The 18,714-nt window shown below is 40.7% G+C and overlaps 1 protein-coding gene across 3 annotated transcripts in view; it reads left to right on the plus strand.

The window, feature by feature from the left end:
* Positions 1 to 18,714, plus strand: part of LOC106066635 (uncharacterized) — a 57,061-nt gene that overhangs the window by 28,851 nt on the left and 9,496 nt on the right. For 2 of the 3 annotated variants that reach the window (XM_056045806.1, XM_056045804.1), the window contains 3 exons: positions 7,698 to 7,781; positions 12,771 to 13,047; positions 17,196 to 17,365. In XM_056045806.1, the coding sequence (XP_055901781.1) occupies positions 7,698 to 7,781; positions 12,771 to 13,047; positions 17,196 to 17,365 (531 nt within the window). The remainder of the gene's footprint in view (positions 1 to 7,697; positions 7,782 to 12,770; positions 13,048 to 17,195; positions 17,366 to 18,714) is intronic. The other variant, XM_056045805.1, reaches the window with a different exon arrangement.

Below are 18,714 nucleotides of genomic sequence, written 5' to 3' on the forward strand. Positions count from 1 at the left end.
ACTACTAAAAGAAGAAATAATAGAACCTTCTAAGTTCAGGTTCTAATAACTGCCAATGAGAGGCACAAAAGACGTATGATTATTGACTATAGTCAGACGATCAACAGATTTACACTGTTAGATGCCTATCCCATGCCAAGAATTGATGAATTAGCAGAGAAGATATCACAATTTTCTGTCTTCACAACTGTGGACCTCAAGAATGCCTATCATCAGATGCCGATTAAAGAAGAAGAAAGGCCATTTACATATTTCGAGGCTGGGGGTAGACTTTACCAGTTTCGAAGAATTCCCTTTGCAGTTACAAATGGAGTGGCTTGTTCTCAACGAACTATAGATAAAATAATCGAAGTCGAGCAACTAGAAAATACATTCGCTTATGTGGACAATGTAACCATCTGTGGACATGATACCGAATCTCATGATAGAAACCTGCAGAGATTTTTCAATGTAGCTCAGAAGTATGGTATTACCTTCAACGAAACTAAAAATGAGATAGGAACACATAGTGTCAGACTGCTGGGGTATAAAATATCTAAAGGTCAGCTCAAGCCTGACCCAGAAAGATTCAGATCCTTGAGGGAATTAAATGCTCCTTCGAACCTGCGAAAACAGAAACGAATAATTGGCCTGCTGGCTTATTATTCTCTATGGATTCCTAATTTCTCAGATAAAATAAGCTTGTTAACTAGAAATAAACTATTTCCTATCCCTGAGGAAGTCAAACAAGCATTCCAGAACCTAAAGGACGAGCTTGAGAAATCCGCTGTTTACACCATAGATTATAATCGCCCGCTAACAGTGGAGGCAGATGCTTCTGACATAGCTATAGCAGCTACACTTAACCAAGATGGCCGCCTGTAATCTTCTTTTCCCGGACACTATCGCAAAGCGAAAGGAGACACTCATCAGTGCAAAAAGAAGCGTATGCAATAGTAGAATCTTTGAGAAAGTGTGACAGACCAGCAATTCGTGTCCTTTATGTATTGTAGACAAAATAAAGGCAAGATCAAGAATGAGAAGATCCAAAGGTGGAGGTTAGAGCTATCCTGCTTTCACTACGACGTCGTTTACAGAACAGGTACACAGAACACAGCTGCTGACACTTTCAGCAGACTTCGCTACTTATCTGCAATGTCACGTAACGACCTAAAATTACTCCACATAGTTTTTGTCACCCTGGTGTAACTCGGATGCTACATTTCGTGAGATCAAAAAATTTACCCTTTTCTTGCAATGACGTCAGAACAGTGATCGACCAGTGCCAGTCATGTGCTGAACTTAAACCTCGATTCTTCAGGCCGCCACTAGGACAATTAATCAAAGCCACTCAGCCAATCGAAAGAATAAGCATGGACTTTAAGGGACCTCTCCCTTCCAACTCACGCAATAAATATCTACTTACCATGATCGACGAATTTTCTAGGTTTCCTTTTGCCTTTGCATGCCCAGATATGTCGTCTGCTACTGTTGTCAAATGCCTAAATGAGTTATTCGCCTTATTCGGGTTACCCTCCTATGTCCATACTGACAGAGGTACTTCTTTTATGTCTGCTGAAGTACAGAAGTATATATTTCTTTATCAGTAATAGTTTATTTGTTATTAAGTTTGAGTTTGAGTTTTTTGGCACATCGGCACACTTTAGGCCATGTGGTGTAACAGCAATGCCTGGTGGAATAAGGAGGTGGCGATGGCATCAATCCCCCCCCCCCCACCATAAACTTTCAAGTGGGGGTGGCGGTCCAATTTATTTGTAGAAATCACAGCTTGTTAACAGAATCAATTAAATATCTATATAATTAAAACATGTTATTGATATTTTAATCCATGTTTATATTATGTTGTTCCCTGTTAGCCTATTGGGGGGGGGCAAATACATCTACTGCCCTTCCCACCTAAACCCATTGAGGGGGAGGGGTGGTCCTACTTTTATTTAGAAATTATAGTTTGTGAACAAAATTAGTTCAATTTCTATATAATTTTTTATATTATGTAGCTTTTGTCTGGTATTTTGGTCGATTCGGTGGGGTGGGAAGGGAGGGGCCTAAATTGTGCCGATGTGCCTATACTCAAAACTCAAGCTCAAACTCTAAGTGGGGGGGGGGCGATCCTATTTTTATGGAGAAATCCTAGTTCGTGTACAACATTAGTTGAATGCTACTTATTGGTAATTGAGCCCATTTGTATGTCGCATCAAACTCGTATCTCAAATTTTATCATTAGTAAGCATACAATGAAAAAATGTTGTACCAGGTGGGTCCACCCATCGGACAACCATTAATTTTTCTTTTGTAGTTTAGTTAAGAAATAACAAAATAGAAAAAAATCTTGTCACGAATATAATTTATATATACTATAAATTTCCTTTAATGCCAAATGCAATCATTAGCAGAAGTTATAAAAAGGAGCGAGGACTCTTACTAGATTAATCGTTTTCACTCTACTGCCCCCTCCCCTGTTTAGATGAAAACATGACGTTTTAAAACACAATTTAGCTCTTGTGGTATGAAGGGAGAGTAATCTTTTAGGGATTACGGGCACGACATGGCCTAAAGTGTACCGATGTGACAAAAAACTCCAAACTCATTCTAAACATGGTTAACATGACCTTGATTCATCCAATACCAATACTTTCATAGAGTTGAGGGTCTTTAGTTTGTTTTAGGGCTACTATACATACATCACGGTTCCAGTTAGCACCCTAAGAACATTTGTGTAAAGTTTCTTCAAGATTGGTCAAACGATTTTGATTTCCATACGGAACATACATACTCCTTACATTTAAAGTATTGTTACGAATCTCACTATCCAGGCTCTCTGCAAACTGCACCATACACCACCAACTTAAAGAACTTGACAAGTCAGGGCTCCAAAATAACGTAAAGGTTTAATGTCCATAAATAACAGCCAATACTGTACAATTGGCAGCACGTAGAACAGTACAAATAGCTCTGCGATAACAAATATCTCTCCGCTGTATCAACTCTTGCACTGGTCTCTCCGTCTTGTTCCGGGCTTGCACTGGGTTCAACAGTTCAGGACTGACTTCACACACTAGGCTCGTTGTGTCGGACTCGATCACAGACCAAGATCAAGACGCCAGCCGTCTCAACTGTACTTGATAGTACTCCGCACTGAACCGTCGTAATGCTCCGTACAGGACCACACCGTTGAACTGTGCTGTAGTCGACCGTGTTCTGAACTCCTGTCGTAAACCCGCTTTCTGAACCCCTTGACTGCGACACCTCCGCACTTTATATAGGGTCCCTACTGGCCTTCTCGAACCGGACCGAACGCCGCTCGACGTTTCTAGGTGGTCAGATGACTACAACTCTCGTGACGCCCCTGAGCTCTGTTCACGTCGGCGATCCTTCCCGAACTCTCTTGTTGACACTCGTCTCGGCCGATCGTCGTAACTCGTCACGGTTGACCGCTCGTCTAGCGCTGGCCTGGGGCGATTTGCGTCGGCTGACTACACACACACCACTACCCCCATCTGTGCCACCACCAGGTTTATAACACTGCCCCCTCCTTAGATCTGTCCGTCCCGGACAGAATCAACATCATGGCATTGGCTGTGAAGTTTCATCGCTGTAGGTGGGGGTCGATCGGTGGCAGTTGGCTTGCCTCTTGAGCTTGACGGAGTCATCCATGTTGCAGTCAGCAATGGTCGCTTCCTTCTTCTTCTCCAATTGGCCTTCACCTGGTTGCATGGACGTCTTGCTTTCATCGCCATCCACGTTGAATTCAGAAAACGTTTCCTTCTTCTCCTCCAGTTAGCCTTCATCTGGTTGCATCGATGTCGTTGTCGCATCGTCATCCATGTTGCACTCAACAAAAGTAGCCTTCTTCTTCTCCGCCAGTTGGTCTTCATGTGGCTGCAGTTATTTCTTGGTAGAATCACCATGCACGTTGGACTTCGCAAACGCCGCCTTCTTCTTTTCCTCCAGTTGATCGTCCTCTTGTTGCAGTGACGTTGTGGTTGCATCGCTCTCTTGTCGGTCGGTACTGAGGACAGCCACTTGACACATGGAGAGGTATAAGATGTAAGGGCTGGGGATACCAAGATCGTTGGCCAAAAAGGTGGCTTCATAGGACTTTTCAGAGAAGGACTGGGATGGGTTTCAAATCCACAGGACAGGGGATTGTGGAACAGGTCATCATCTTCAGCCTTGTCTGGAGTGCATGCTCGTGGGGCAGGTTGGCAACACTCCTCATGCAAAGGTCCCTCGTCTTCGGCTTCAGGCTTCATTCGGCTTTCTTCACCACCATCAGGACCTCTCTCTCTTGTCTCAGTATCGGGCCGATCACTTGTTGGTTTCAGACCTTGTCGATGACTTTCGTCTTTCAAATGTCCATCAATTTCAACGTCAGACTGCCTTGGATTCTCTTTACCACCATCAGAACTTTCCTCTCCAGTCTTGGCAGCTGGACCAACGTCTGTTAGGTTCGGACCTGACTGGTATCTCTCGACTTGGATATGTCTCTCAACGGCTTCGTCAGGTTTCAATGGGTCCTCATTATCACCACCAGGGCTTCTCTCACTGAGCTTAGCATCTGGACGAACGTCTGTAGGGGCCAAGCCTCGCTGGTAGCTTCCATCATGTAAACGTCCCTCAGCAACAGGCTTGTAGGCAAAATCAGCGTTCTCTTGGTCTGTTTGGCTGTTTGAGGCGCTCATATCAGGAAAAGCTTCAGCACAAGATTCGTTCGAACTATGGGCAGCTTTCATTGTCTCTTCATCTGTCTCTTTCGGCTCCACAGGTCTGTACTCCTTGTTCTCAGATTCACTGGTAGCACCACATTCATCAGCATTGCCGTTGTCACTGCATATTTCTTCAAAGCTTTGGGTGGGTGGTAGTTCATTGTTTAACGATGGCGCAGCTCCTTTATCTTTCAAGTCTCTTTGGTCGTACAGGGTTTCTTCCACCACGTCCATCGTTTTGACCACGGGGCTCGTCACTTCTTTCACTGAGGTACCCATCTCTTTAATCTCTCTACAGATGTCCTCGGTGTACTTCTTCAGTGTCACACTCATAGCCCGAATGAACTCTCCAAAATCTGGTGCGACTTCAAACAGATACGTGTCTGGATCTCCCTCTTCTTCAACTATACATTCTCGGAGGCGTGCTTGTAAGGTTTCTTTATTTCCGCTCGTTTTCAGATCTCGATCACGGAGTTCTTCCTTCAGTTCTCTAAATTCAAGTTCGTACAGCAGTTTCAGACGAGCCATAGTAGATCCGATCCAATCCGATTCCGATCCGATCCCACTTCTGACACCAGTTGTTACGAATCTCACTATCCAGGCTCTCTGCAAACTGCACCATACACCACCAACTTAAAGAACTTGACAAGTCAGGGCTCCAAAATAACGTAAAGGTTTAATGTCCATAAATAACAGCCAATACTGTACAATTGGCAGCACGTAGAACAGTACAAATAGCTCTGCGATAACAAATATCTCTCCGCTGTATCAACTCTTGCACTGGTCTCTCCGTCTTGTTCCGGGCTTGCACTGGGTTCAACAGTTCAGGACTGACTTCACACACTAGGCTCGTTGTGTCGGACTCGATCACAGACCAAGATCAAGACGCCAGCCGTCTCAACTGTACTTGATAGTACTCCGCACTGAACCGTCGTAATGCTCCGTACAGGACCACACCGTTGAACTGTGCTGTAGTCGACCGTGTTCTGAACTCCTGTCGTAAACCCGCTTTCTGAACCCCTTGACTGCGACACCTCCGCTCTTTATATAGGGTCCCTACTGGCCTTCTCGAACCGGACCGAACGCCGCTCGACGTTTCTAGGTGGTCAGATGACTACAACTCTCGTGACGCCCCTGAGCTCTGTTCACGTCGGCGATCCTTCCCGAACTCTCTTGTTGACACTCGTCTCGGCCGATCGTCGTAACTCGTCACGGTTGACCGCTCGTCTAGCGCTGGCCTGGGGCGATTTGCGTCGGCTGACTACACACACACCACTACCCCCATCTGTGCCACCACCAGGTTTATAACAGTATAGATATATATTAGAATTTTTTAAAAAGCAGTGTTTCTCAACCTACAGCGAAAAAAAAACAAAAAAAACAGCCAATAATATTTTGTAAAAAAGCTCATTTATAAGTGATACATTTTGTTCAATTGAAAGTGGGAGGAGATATTAAGTAGACCAATTAGATTCTACTCAAATTTAATTTAAAAAAAAAATTTTTTGCATTTTTAGGATTCAAGTGGATATTGTGAGTTATAGTCCAAAATTTATTTATACAATAGAAAATTATCAGTATGAGTAAAGGTTGAAAAAAAGTGACTAGGAAAATAATAAAAAATTTGGTATGAATTCTAAATTTTCCAAAACAAAGTCTTTCTTAGAATAAGTAAGATAAATACGTGTTCAATTACATGAACTCCTGTCGCCCTATTTGACTTTTCTGTTTTAAAACGTCATCTTTTCATTTCAAATGGGGAGAGGGCGGTAGAGTGAAAACGTAAATAGTCGCTACTTTTTATAATTTCTGCTAATTAATGCATTTGACATTAAAAATAGGGGGTGGGGCGACTTGATATAAGGATTGAATTCATAGCATATATATATTATATTAGTGCATTTTATTTTTAATTTTGTAATTTTGAGATCAGAGAGTGTGTGCGACATAATATACAAACTGGTGAAAACATCAATATGTAGCTTATATTATATAGATAATCAACTAATTTTGTTCACAAACTATGATTTCTCCATAAAAATAGGACCGCCCCTCCGACACTCAAAGGGCTAGAGTGGGGAAGGCAGTAGAAGCAATCGCCCTCCCCCCTTCACCGAATCGGCTAAGATACCAGAAGTGTAGGGACATAATATAAAAATTATATTGTAATTCAACAAATTTTGATCCGCCAATGACTTAGGGATAGGGTTTGGAAAAAAATCGCCCCTCCCAGTCAAAAGTTCTGGATCCGCTAGTGGTCGGGGGCCGCATCAGGTTTTGTGTGAAACAAAAACTCTATTTGCAATCTTGTTGTTTTTCTAGATTCGAACTATTTTTATGAATACGCATTGTGTTAGTGTGTGTGTGCGTAATGAGTTATTAGAGTGTAAATGAGAATATTGATAAAGGCCAGATCTACACATGTAGAATCCAGAAGACGAAGAGATATTTAGACTATATTTGGGGGTGGGGAGAAAAAGATAAGGAATACAAGAAAATAATGTTTGAGGGATGTTCAATTGAGGGCGGTGAACACGAGTATTAGCTAGTAGACACACATAACTTATTTACATGTCAGGCACCCTCCAACCTAACGGGATCAACAACCAGCACACTTTTATTTAATATGCGATGGGCACTAACACTACGGTACCCCCTTTTCCCATTTATCTTTGCCTGACATCTCCGCCCCCTTCCGTTTTCCCGCGCTTTTACACCAGCGTAGCTCATTTCTTTTCTGCCTCGATAGAGAACAGCATCGGACAAATAAGTTCACTTAAGACTATTTTGTGATAATTGTGTGTTATTTTTTGTTTGTTTTGTAGCTGATGAAGACCTCGTGGCCCAAACGTCCTTTGTTTTACTTGGTCCGGCAGGGTTACATATATGCATGTTTTTCGTATTTTCTAGACACACATAGAGAGTTGTTTTTTTTTTTTTTATTTTGGATAAAAAGTAAATAATATTATCATTAGTATTTTTATATGACAGGAAAAGGCGAAACACTTGCGGAACAGAAAAGTTTGCCAAAGTGATCTCTATGATTGTATTTCTTCTACCATGAAAAGACTACAGGTAACTAACATGTATAAATAATAATAGTAATAATCATTGTATTTCTTCTACAATGAAAAGACTACAGGTAACTAACATGTATAAATAATAATAGTAATAATAATTGTATTTCTTCTACAATGAAAAGACTACAGGTAACTAACATGTATAAATAATAATAGTAATAATCATTGTATTTCTTCTACAATGAAAAGACTACAGGTAACTAACATGTAAAAATAATAATAGTAATAATAATTGTATTTCTTCTACAATGAAAAGACTACAGGTAACTAACATGTAAAAATAATAATAGTAATAATAATTGTATTTCTTCTACAATGTAAAGACTACAGGTAACTAACATGTAAAAATAATAATAGTAATAATCATTGTATTTCTTCTACAATGAAAAGACTACATGTAACTAACGTATAAATAATAATAGTAATAAAACGTTTTATCATCCTGAAGTTTATAGGTTGGCATTAAGATTCAACGTGGTTCAATAAATGGATATTCACTAAATTCCAGATCCACTTGAAATGCTTTTTCATTTAATGAGGTGACCAGACGTCCCGATTTAGGAGGGACATTTCCCTTTTCATAAAATGTTCGGGCGGGACGACCAATGTTCCGCTTTCAAAAGAATTATCAATGTCACGCTTTTATTTTGAAATCTTTTTACATCTTTTAACTAAAAGCTAAAAAGTAGCGCGGCGTTTTCGTCTTGGTCATTATTTCATGTTCACTGCTTAGCAGACTTGTGTGTTAGAGGCGCAAGGTTATTGTTTTTTTTTTACTTGGCAGCATCTTGCCTTCTTAGAAACTGACGTCAGCACATTTCCTTTAACTTTGACGTGCTGTCGTGTTTCTGTGAATCAGTTCCAGTATACAGAAATGACAAAACGAGCATCGGAGTTTCTTAGAGACCGACAGGCAGAGTTCCCGTTTACAATAAGGGCAAGGAAAATGAACAATTACATTAGAGTATGATACTAGAAATGTCAATCACAGTTTTCTTCTGTAGCACATGGGGATTAAACCAAACATCTGAATGCAGATCATAATTTTCAATTGGAAGCTTCTAGTAAGCCTACATTAAGTTACTTCTCTATCAATTAAATACTTTTTATCGAGATCAATTCGCGGTCGCTGAAGGTACTTTTGCATATCGTACAGTGTTCCATAGCAGTTTTCTATTAATGGACTACACTTTGATATTGCTTAGAAATGTATGACCCAAAATACACATGTACAAGAACAAAAGGTGAAGCAATGGTTACATAACGTTTGGCCCCTGTATAAAGAACAAAGTTACGAAGTGTTTCAACTGATGATACTATTCATTGTGCTACCCTTCGCGGGAAATCTTTTTTTTTTTCAAAGAAAATTTGTCGATTTAATATAACAGAATGTTATGTTATGGAAAGACCAGCTGGTTAGTTAGGTTAGCCCTCGCTGGAGAGACTGTTTAAATTATATCCAAACGTGCTATCATTGTACCAGTCCTCAAGAAGGACAAAAACGCGACTAACTTGGATTCCTACAGACCCATTTCACAACCTCGACCCTTGGCAAATTTGCTGAGCGCATGGTTAACGAGCGGCTAGTTTGGTGCTTTGAGAGTGCCGGTATCCTGGCGCCAGGGCAGGCCGGCTTTAAGGCAGGCTTGAGCCCGATCGATCAGGTCACGATATTCGCACAGGAGGTGACCGATGGGTTCCAGAGTCCGAAGCACATATGCAGTATTCATAGACCTAAAACAGGCTTACGACCGTGTGTGGAAGCAATGCCTCTATCTTCAGCTAAGAGCCATGGGTGTGCGGGGAAAGATATACAATTGGATACAATCCTTTCTGTCTGGGAGGAGCACACGTACAAAATACCAGCACTCCCTTAGCAAGCCAAAACAACAACGTAATGACCTGCCACATGGCTCTGCCCTGTGTTGATGGTCTATTTTGTTGATGAGTAGATCTATATATATGTTAATGGTGCATGCGAGTCCATATGACACAACAACAGAATGAATCAAGAATATACTTAATAACGCAGGCTGATAACTTCAACAATTTAATAAACAATAAAAAGGGCACAGTCCTCTGTCGTCGCTAGCCTAGCGTCGTCCTCTTAGGCGTCTTGTCCGTTATTTTTCTTGTTCGTTATCCTACTCTGTTCTTACTCGTCACATTACTTAGGAAAAACCCGATTCACATCAACTTCTACGCATCGTGTGTCATTACACCTGCCCTGCACACTTTTCATGGCCTATCTTAATGATTTGTTCAGCTCACTGCGGTCCAAAAAAACTGCTTTATGCGGATGACATTGCCCTCTGGTTAACCGAGAAGAAAGCCGACCAAATTCAGGCGGCATTACAAGCAGACCTCCAAACCATCTCCTCGTATTGCATTGCGACATATGGCAGATTCAGTTAAACGTTGCCAAAACGACCTGGTCCCTGTTCAGCCTAGGAATCGACAATATTAAGGCTCCATTCGAACTTCAACTCGGTGGGCTGCGACTCCAACTTGAAAACACGCCAAAATATCTAGGGGTGACTCTGGATAGAAAACTGTCAATGCTCCAGCATGTCCAGGAAGTTGAAAGAAAAGCCTCGGAGAAGTTAGCGTTACTAAGAAAACTGGCCAGCACAAAGCGGGGTGCCAAAGCTGACATGCTACGCACATTGTACTTAGGGGCAGTCAGATCACTAATTGAGTACAGCTATACAGCTATACGGTTCAAGTATATGCTAGGAAAACTGCCCTCGAATCACTCGACCTAGTACAATCACAGGCTCTAAGGTTCAGTTGTGGCACCTTCCGGACCAGCCCAACAAACGCTGCTGAAATCTTAAAGAAACGTGACCCCTTTAAATCTTAGGAGGGAGAGGGCGGTACTTACGGCCTACGAGCGCTACAAAAGGGGCGACTCTAGGCTACACACCACAATCTTAGTGCAACAGTGGAGAGAGAGGAACCGCATAAAATGCGATCGTTCCTCCATATTGCGGCCAATTTGTCAAAATCAGCTGGGCTCTCCACTGACAGAATCCCAATTAGAAGAATTAGTACTTGCCCTCCGTGGAGGAGATTGTCGGCCCCACAAATAAACCTGTCCCTTATAGGGCAAGCCACCAAGATTCAAGCCATTCAAAATTTGGCATCAGCAACAATTAAGTCCTACCCATCAGATGCCATTTTCTGCTATACCGATGGGTCGGTATTGAGGGACCCCAATAGATCTGGGTATGGGGCCCTTATAGTCTACCCAGACCGGACAGAACCAGATCGGCTCTCTGGTTCATGCGGCGGCGCTGCATGCTCAATGGACGCCGAGTTAACAGGGATAACTCGGGCGTTCGAGGCTATTAGAGCCCGAATGACCCAACATGAAACAGGTGCCACTATTGTGGTACTAGTCACCGACTCTCGCTCCAGTCTCCTAACTATGGGTGGCGGCGAGGGAGGGTCGCCCGTAATAGAAGAGGCAGTCGGCGCCGCAGATAACATCCGCCGAGCTGCTATTGGAGCTGTCGTATTCATGCAGTGGGCGCCCTCACATTGCGGCGCGAGGTGCAATGAAACGGCAGACGCCCTCGTAAGGGAGTGTGCTTTGGCAGCCACACACTTCGAAGCCTCAAGCACGTTTTTACAAGCAACGGCACAAATTCGAACACTCATTCAAGAGAAGTGGTTAAAGTCCTGGGAGGAATCCGACAGAGCACCTGGTGTCTGGCAGCACATGCGTCACCCAGATCGCGACGATCGATGGTGGCGACTGAGGAGGTCAGGGCAGACAATTATTGCGCAGTGTAGGGCGGAACACTGTCCTGTTGGGGCCTGCTTTGCCCGGTTCCGTCCGAACTTTGACTCCCGATGCCGTCACTGTGGAGAGAGCGTTGAAACAGTGTCGCACGTCTTGTACAAGTGTCCCCAGCTCCGCGAGCTAAGGGGGGACGTGTCTGAGCAGTCACTTGTATGGCAGCTATAAGACACTACGCCGAACGGTCCAATTTCTCGCCAGAGCACTACGGGAGGATTGAGTCCTTCCTGCTCTGTTTTTTCAATAGGAGTTAATCTCAGGTCACCTTACGATTTAAAAATCTCCATCAGATATGAAAAAATAAAAAAACATCCTGCATGTTTTGTAATGTTTCTAATGACTTTTTCAACTAATTTGAGACCACACCAAAACTGATAGTACTGATAGTGACGTTTGTCTGTAAGTGTATTTATGTAATCAAGGTGTATATTTACAAGCAATGTCCTTTGGATTTAATTTTAAATTTAAATGATAAATAAAAATCTATCCAAGCTGTTAAATGTTTTTTTAAATTATTTACAACTTTGGATGTCATAATCGAATACAAAATTGTACACATGGTTCTATATATATATAAGCCTTAACGTTAACGTTTAGCTTCTTGATGAAAATATCTTAACGTCCTGTTTTTACATCCATTCATGTACACCTAATTTACATCACATTCATTTTCTTCTTCTATGTTATTTCGTGACCGAATGAAGACATCAAACACCACATACATCCCAGCCTAAGTAGTGCTAGCTTTTTTTTCGGACAAGGAAATTAGAAAGCTTATAAATACGCATATTATATGCAAACAGTTTTAAAAATTATGTGAAAACACCAATGTCTCATATACAATCACAAAAGTTGTGAAGGTTTTCAGATCTCGCGACGCTGTTGAATATGTTTCGAATCCTTTGGATTCAAGAGCGGCGTGTAGAGTGGGAGATAGCGTTTGAACACATTCCAACTAAAGCTGATTCATAGGCTTTCATCTTAGCTCAACTCCATGAGATGAACCATTGTCGTTTTAAGAAAAAGAAGGCGTGCAATAAAAAGTGGAACCTGTCTTAAATTACATTTACATCACCCTTTATCTATACAATATTAGTCATGAGTCTTCAAAAAGACTAGAGATCTGTAGCTTCTTGGTTGTATAATTTGCTTTAATTAGTGTGCATATGTTTATCGCAGAATGGTGTTGGTCATACATCAACTAAATCCAAAAGTACTCTACAGCCAAGACCGGATGGTGATGAGAATGTATTCAAGTTGACACAAAGGGAATGTGAAGGAAATATATTGAACACTTCATTAAAGGACGATTTCAACAAGATGATAGCATATACCAAAAGTAAATCTGTGAAAAACGAATCACTTGAGTCTGAACAAATCAGCACTACTAGAGAGGGAAGACAACCAACCAAGACAGCCTTAAGCTATGCTAGCGTCGTTAAAATGACCAAACGCAGTAAGTTATTTCTATTCCAGCTCCTAACTAATTCAGCTTTCTAAACTAATCTACTATATATATTTGCAAGTTATCACTGACTCATTGATCAAGAGATCTTTAAACTGTCGTATACATGTTTCTTTTACCTACTTTACCGGTTTTTATAGATTCGTAACCTGACCACCGCAATTCGCGAAAAACGGAAGCTATTTATCAAGCCTTTGTATTCTATTTTCAGTATTTCTTCAATATGCGATAACGCATAAAAGCATAGCACACAAATTCCATATTTTAAAGCAAATATGTTCCCTTTTTCCTAAGTCTCTACTTTTGTATATGCCTTACGTTATTTCCGCTTTCTTTTAAACACGGTCTAAATAAATAAAAAATAACTAATCCTAATAACATTAAAAAGATAAGTCTAGATATTTTTCTTATGAATAAAGGATGTAGATAGAATGTTTAAAACTCACTTTAAATGCTGTATTTAGATTCAAAATGTAAAGTGTGTGGGGTGATCAATCGGAGGATCACTTTAAACGATGAATAAATACAACAACAAAAAAATAATTATGATAGCATTGAAAAGATAAATCTAGAACTACCTGGATTTTTTTCATGGTGGTGATTGGTGGTTCTTCAGGTCTCTGCTCCGTAAAGTAGTATTGGCTTAACAATGGTGTTAAAAAGCCTGAACTTGGTGGTGAGGCTTATTTCCATAGATCCCTAGGTGTTCTTTAGCTGGTGCTGGTCGAGCCTTATCAATGCCGGTTCTGTCATCTGCATCTGTTTCTCCATGGATAGTGCCGAGATAGGTGAAGCTTTCCACCTCCTCCAGTGCCTCGCCTTGGATTGTAATGGGTGTGTTATTGGACGCCTTTATCTTGAGCACTTTGCTCTTCTCTCCGTTAATAGTAAGCCCCATTCTAGCTGAATTGTCCGCTACGACGCTTATCTTTTTCTGCATCTGCTGTTGTGTGTGAGAAAGAAGAGCTAGGTCATCTGCAAAGTCTAGGTCGTCTAGTTATTTCCATAGTGTCTGCTGTATAACCGTTCCACTTCTGGTCTGTTACTGTCTTCATGACCCAATCCATGGCTAGCAGAAACAAGAATGGAGAGAGCAAATGTCTTGTCTCACTTCTAATTGGACTTCAAATGCGTCTGTCAGTTGTCTGCTAAGCACTATTCTGCTAGTCATTTCCTCATATGATGATATTTTGTAATTTTTTCAGGCGTTCCATAGTGTCTCAGAAGTCTCCAGAGGGTCGGTCCACTCTGTCAAACAACTTCTCATAGTCTATAAAGCTGACGTAGAAAGGGGCGTTCTATTCCATGAACTGTTCCAGAATTATGCATATCGTTGCTATTTGATATGTGCAAAGCATGATCTCTACTTTCGAAAGCCGGCTTGTTGGTCACAAAGATGTGGATCTAGAGCCTCTTTCATTCGGTTTAGCAGAATGCGGTTAAAAACTTTTCCTGGAATTGACTGCAGCGTTATCTCTCGGTAGTTGGGAAGCGTTGTCGAGGGGCTAAGTGCGCTTGAACTTGGCTTGTCTCGGCTACCTAGAAGGGGGCTCGAGGTTTGACACCCGACTCGGGCAGAGTTGCGTTTACTGAGCGCCTAAAGGCAGCACGGAAAACCAACTCCTAGATACCCCCTCCCCCCACCGGTCCACAAATGAGTTTGGACCAAAGCGCTCTGAGCATGCTATAAGTATGAAAGTAGCGCTATATAAAAGCTATAATAATAATATCAAACTTGGGGAGTTTGATAAGAGAGCCCTCCTTCTATTCTGGTGGCACTTCTTCTTTTTTCCATATCGTGCAGAAGAGAGGGTAGAGTAACTTGATAAGAGTACACTGATATCAATGTCTGCCTTTAGCGCTTCAACAGGGATGCTTTTAGAACCTGCAGATTTGCCATTCTTCAATTGCTTGATTGCGTTGCAAATCTTTTTCTTGGTGGGTGCACTGCACTTGATAGGTATATCTCTTACAGTTGGCGGTATCTCTGGTGGTTTTTCAGAAGTAGGTCTGTTAGGTAGCTCCTGTAAATGCTCAATTCGTCTCTTCTTTTGTCCTTCTTCATCTGTTATCACTTCACCATTTTTGTACTTAACTGGTCTCTCTGACTTGGCAATTTTCCAGATATCTTTTTGATGACTAAATACAGGTCTTTGGTGCTGTTTCGAAGGGCTGCTTCTTCTGCTTCTTTTGCCAGTGCTTTACTGTTGTTTCGCCTGTCTGTTCTTACACTACCCTTGAAATCTATTTCAGCATATTATTTTTGTACTTTTCCTTTTCCTGCTCTTTTTGTACTGGTGTTCATGCCTGCTTTCTTCTCTCTTCTTTCCTTGATTTTCTGACGAGTTTCTGCTGAAATTTACTCAAAGCCTCCACAAAATCCTGATGCAGTCCCAGCTGCGATAGGCAGGCCACATTTGCAGAATAGAAGACCGCCGCATCTATAAACCACTACTGTATGGCCACAAGGTGGACAAAGAAAACGCTCCAGGGACACCATCAAAGCTTCTCTGAAGTATCTCTTTTTCACGCTGTACTAATTTGTCAACGTAATTCGCAAATCAAACTTCTTAGAGAGAATATACACTTAGCTTTGTCTTTCAGCTTTGCAAAACTAGTCTACACACTTGCTAATTGGGCTGGTGCAAAATAAACTATAGTACTGTAGTAGTGTAGCAGTAGGTATTTATAGTGGAACGTTCGTCCATTTTCCAGACAAAGTCAACATTTACCTGGTGGAATATCTCTTTATCTCTCTAAGCGACTCCCTTACCTAAGCGCGTTAACTCTTTGTCTCTGAGGATACACACCTTTTTCCCGTTTAATATGCTCTCTTCTCTATTTAGGATTGTCATTAGCTAGGTGTACTACTGCACAATCTTCTGGCCTCCTCTTGGTTATGATCTGTAATTATCATTTTGTCTGCCACAATTTGGCCTGTTCCCTCTACTGTTTTGTAGGGGTTGTGATAACCTGGTCTGCTCATTTTTTTCTTCTTGATTCATTGTACATTCATTGTTAGTTTCCTCTCATTTGACATTTTTCGTCATTTTTCGTCATAATCCGTGCGCCACTAATCTTCCTTGGGTTTGAGGATATTGACGCAATTTAGGTGTGATCTTTTCTTGCAACTAGGTCACCTAGTCTTCATTTAGCACCTTATCTCTCTTTACTGCCAAATGTTTCAAGAACACAACAACTATTTGAGTTGTGAATGGACCTTATTTTTAATAACTTAGTGGTAAAATATTTATCTTTTGGGCTATAAAGGCGAAATAACCCTTGAGGGATTATGGGCACAACATGGCCTAAATCGTGCCGATGCGCCAAAACCCCCAAAATATCAAATATATCTCTGAGCCGCTACCCCGCCTGTGGAACTTGGTGATTTATTCGTTTCATGTACTATTTGCAAATCAAGTATTTTCATTTTTAGTGGCCCACGAAAGGAGAACATTCTCGCAGATGCTCTCATGCTGTAAGAAGCGAGTGGACTCTAGTTCTACGAGCATGCTGTAAGAAGCGAGTGGACTCTAGTTCTATGAGCATGGTGTAAGAAGCGATTGGACTCTAGTTCTATGAGCATGCTGTAAGAAGCGAGTGGACTCTAGTTCTATGAGCATGCTGTAAGAAGCGAGTGGACTCTAGTTCTACGAGCATGCTGTAAGAATGAAAATTGCGCTATGCAAAAGCAGTTTTTAAAAATATCCCACCGTTTTACTGCCTATACACTATGATATTAATGGTAGATGTATAGAGAAACAAAGTGAAGAATGTATTCATTAAATCAGAAGTTGACAGAACAAGAATGTACATATACATTTATATAAACTATTTTCAAATACAACTAATTGATTTAGAAACATAAAGGATCCTAGTATTATAATTAATTAATAGACTTAAAACTTGTAACATGTTCTTTTTAAATTTTAATTTTTGTGATGTACACTCCCAGTGTACACAGCAGGATTTGCCACTATAGGAATCAATTACTGATATATGAATCAACACCAAGACTTGATTTTGAACATAAATTTGTTTGTTTTAACCAATAGTATCAAATATTATTGCTACGGGAATAGAACCACTCACTGTGATGATTATAAAGTCATTTTCCCTGGGGTTTTTTTTTGTTTCAGATTGTACGCCATCGAGAGACACAGATAGACTTTGCAGGGACACACACAAGTTAAATACCGTGGTAACAAAAACCAAGGCAAATAAATCTGACAAAATGCTTACACCATTATGTGCTGATGAAAACACAGGCAATCAACCTATTACAGAAGAAAAGATAGGCTTAGCAAAGGTAGAATGTCTTTTTGATAATATAAATATCGAGTGTCCTGAAACATCAGCCGTCAAATATTCTGTTGCAGACATTGTTACATTTCCTATAGAGGCCGTAAATACCATTTGCTCTATTGATAGAGACAGGATTATATATCCTACTGGTTTATCAAAACTCACATGTCCCATTGATCTAGATACAACAAAGATTACATATCCTTTTACTAGTGAAATAATAAAACATAAACAAACTCTGACTAAATCAGGAGCACTCAAGAAGATGGCAAGAATCATTCGTAGGCGAGCTTGCTTTGCAGGATTGTGTAATAATAGACTAACATATGCAGAACAGGTTAGATTTGCAGAACTTGCTACTAACATACATGCAGGCTACAATAGTCGTGTGGACGATTTCTCCATTGCGACAGACATATATGCACATGAACGACCAGCAACTAGGATACACGATAGACAATTTTCAGCAACTAACAAAACTGATGTTATAACAAGAACTAAAGAAGAACAGAACAGAACGACGCCTCGCTCTGTTGGTTTACTCATAGATACAATGGTGAGATTATTTGTCTGTCTGTCGGTCTTGCAGTGAACCATTCATTTTGTATATCTCGGTTCACTGAAATGTAGTTTTCTGTCTACATAAAATGAGTTAATGCTCTCGTCAGTGAACTCATTTGTTCTGCAACGGTCTCAGATATTTTCTTGATTCAAATCAATGGTTCAATATTCCACCGATACTTGTCGCTATCTACAATCTAGAAGACAAGTAAAATTGTGATTTTTTTTTCTGTCTTGTAGTCAGTCTGGTCATCATTGCTACGAATGTTTGTATTTATTTCGTTTTAGATTTATATGAATGTTGATTTCTTAGTTTTTGAGCCGTAGTCTATCCCCATTACATCAAAAAGATTGAAACATAAAAATGGAAAGTAATAAAATAAAAGAAATTGTAAAAAAACTTGCCTCATGCTAGGCAAGCGGTGGAGAAAGTCTCGCAGCGTAAGGCCTAAATACGTCGCTAATAACTGAGTTTCAACGACAAAAATAGAGAGTGTTAGATCTCTAGAAAATATGAGTAGATAATACATGAGAAGTTTGTATGTTTAACAAACAGAAAAAGTTAAACAGAAAAATTATACTGACAAATTATGGACAGGTTTGTTCACAGCGTGGGACATGATTTTTGAGCAAAAAAAAATATTTTAGTGTAAAATAAATAAGGAATGTTCCTATTAAAATATAATGTGTATGGAACCATCTGAATGATAAAGGTAAAGATTACCAGTGTTCTACTAAGACCTAACTTGTTTTCTATTATGTAATTTTATGAATGTATATACCGGTGGTCCC

Source organism: Biomphalaria glabrata, chromosome 11, assembly GCF_947242115.1.
Source record: "Biomphalaria glabrata chromosome 11, xgBioGlab47.1, whole genome shotgun sequence".
Taxonomy (NCBI): Eukaryota; Metazoa; Mollusca; class Gastropoda; family Planorbidae; genus Biomphalaria; species Biomphalaria glabrata.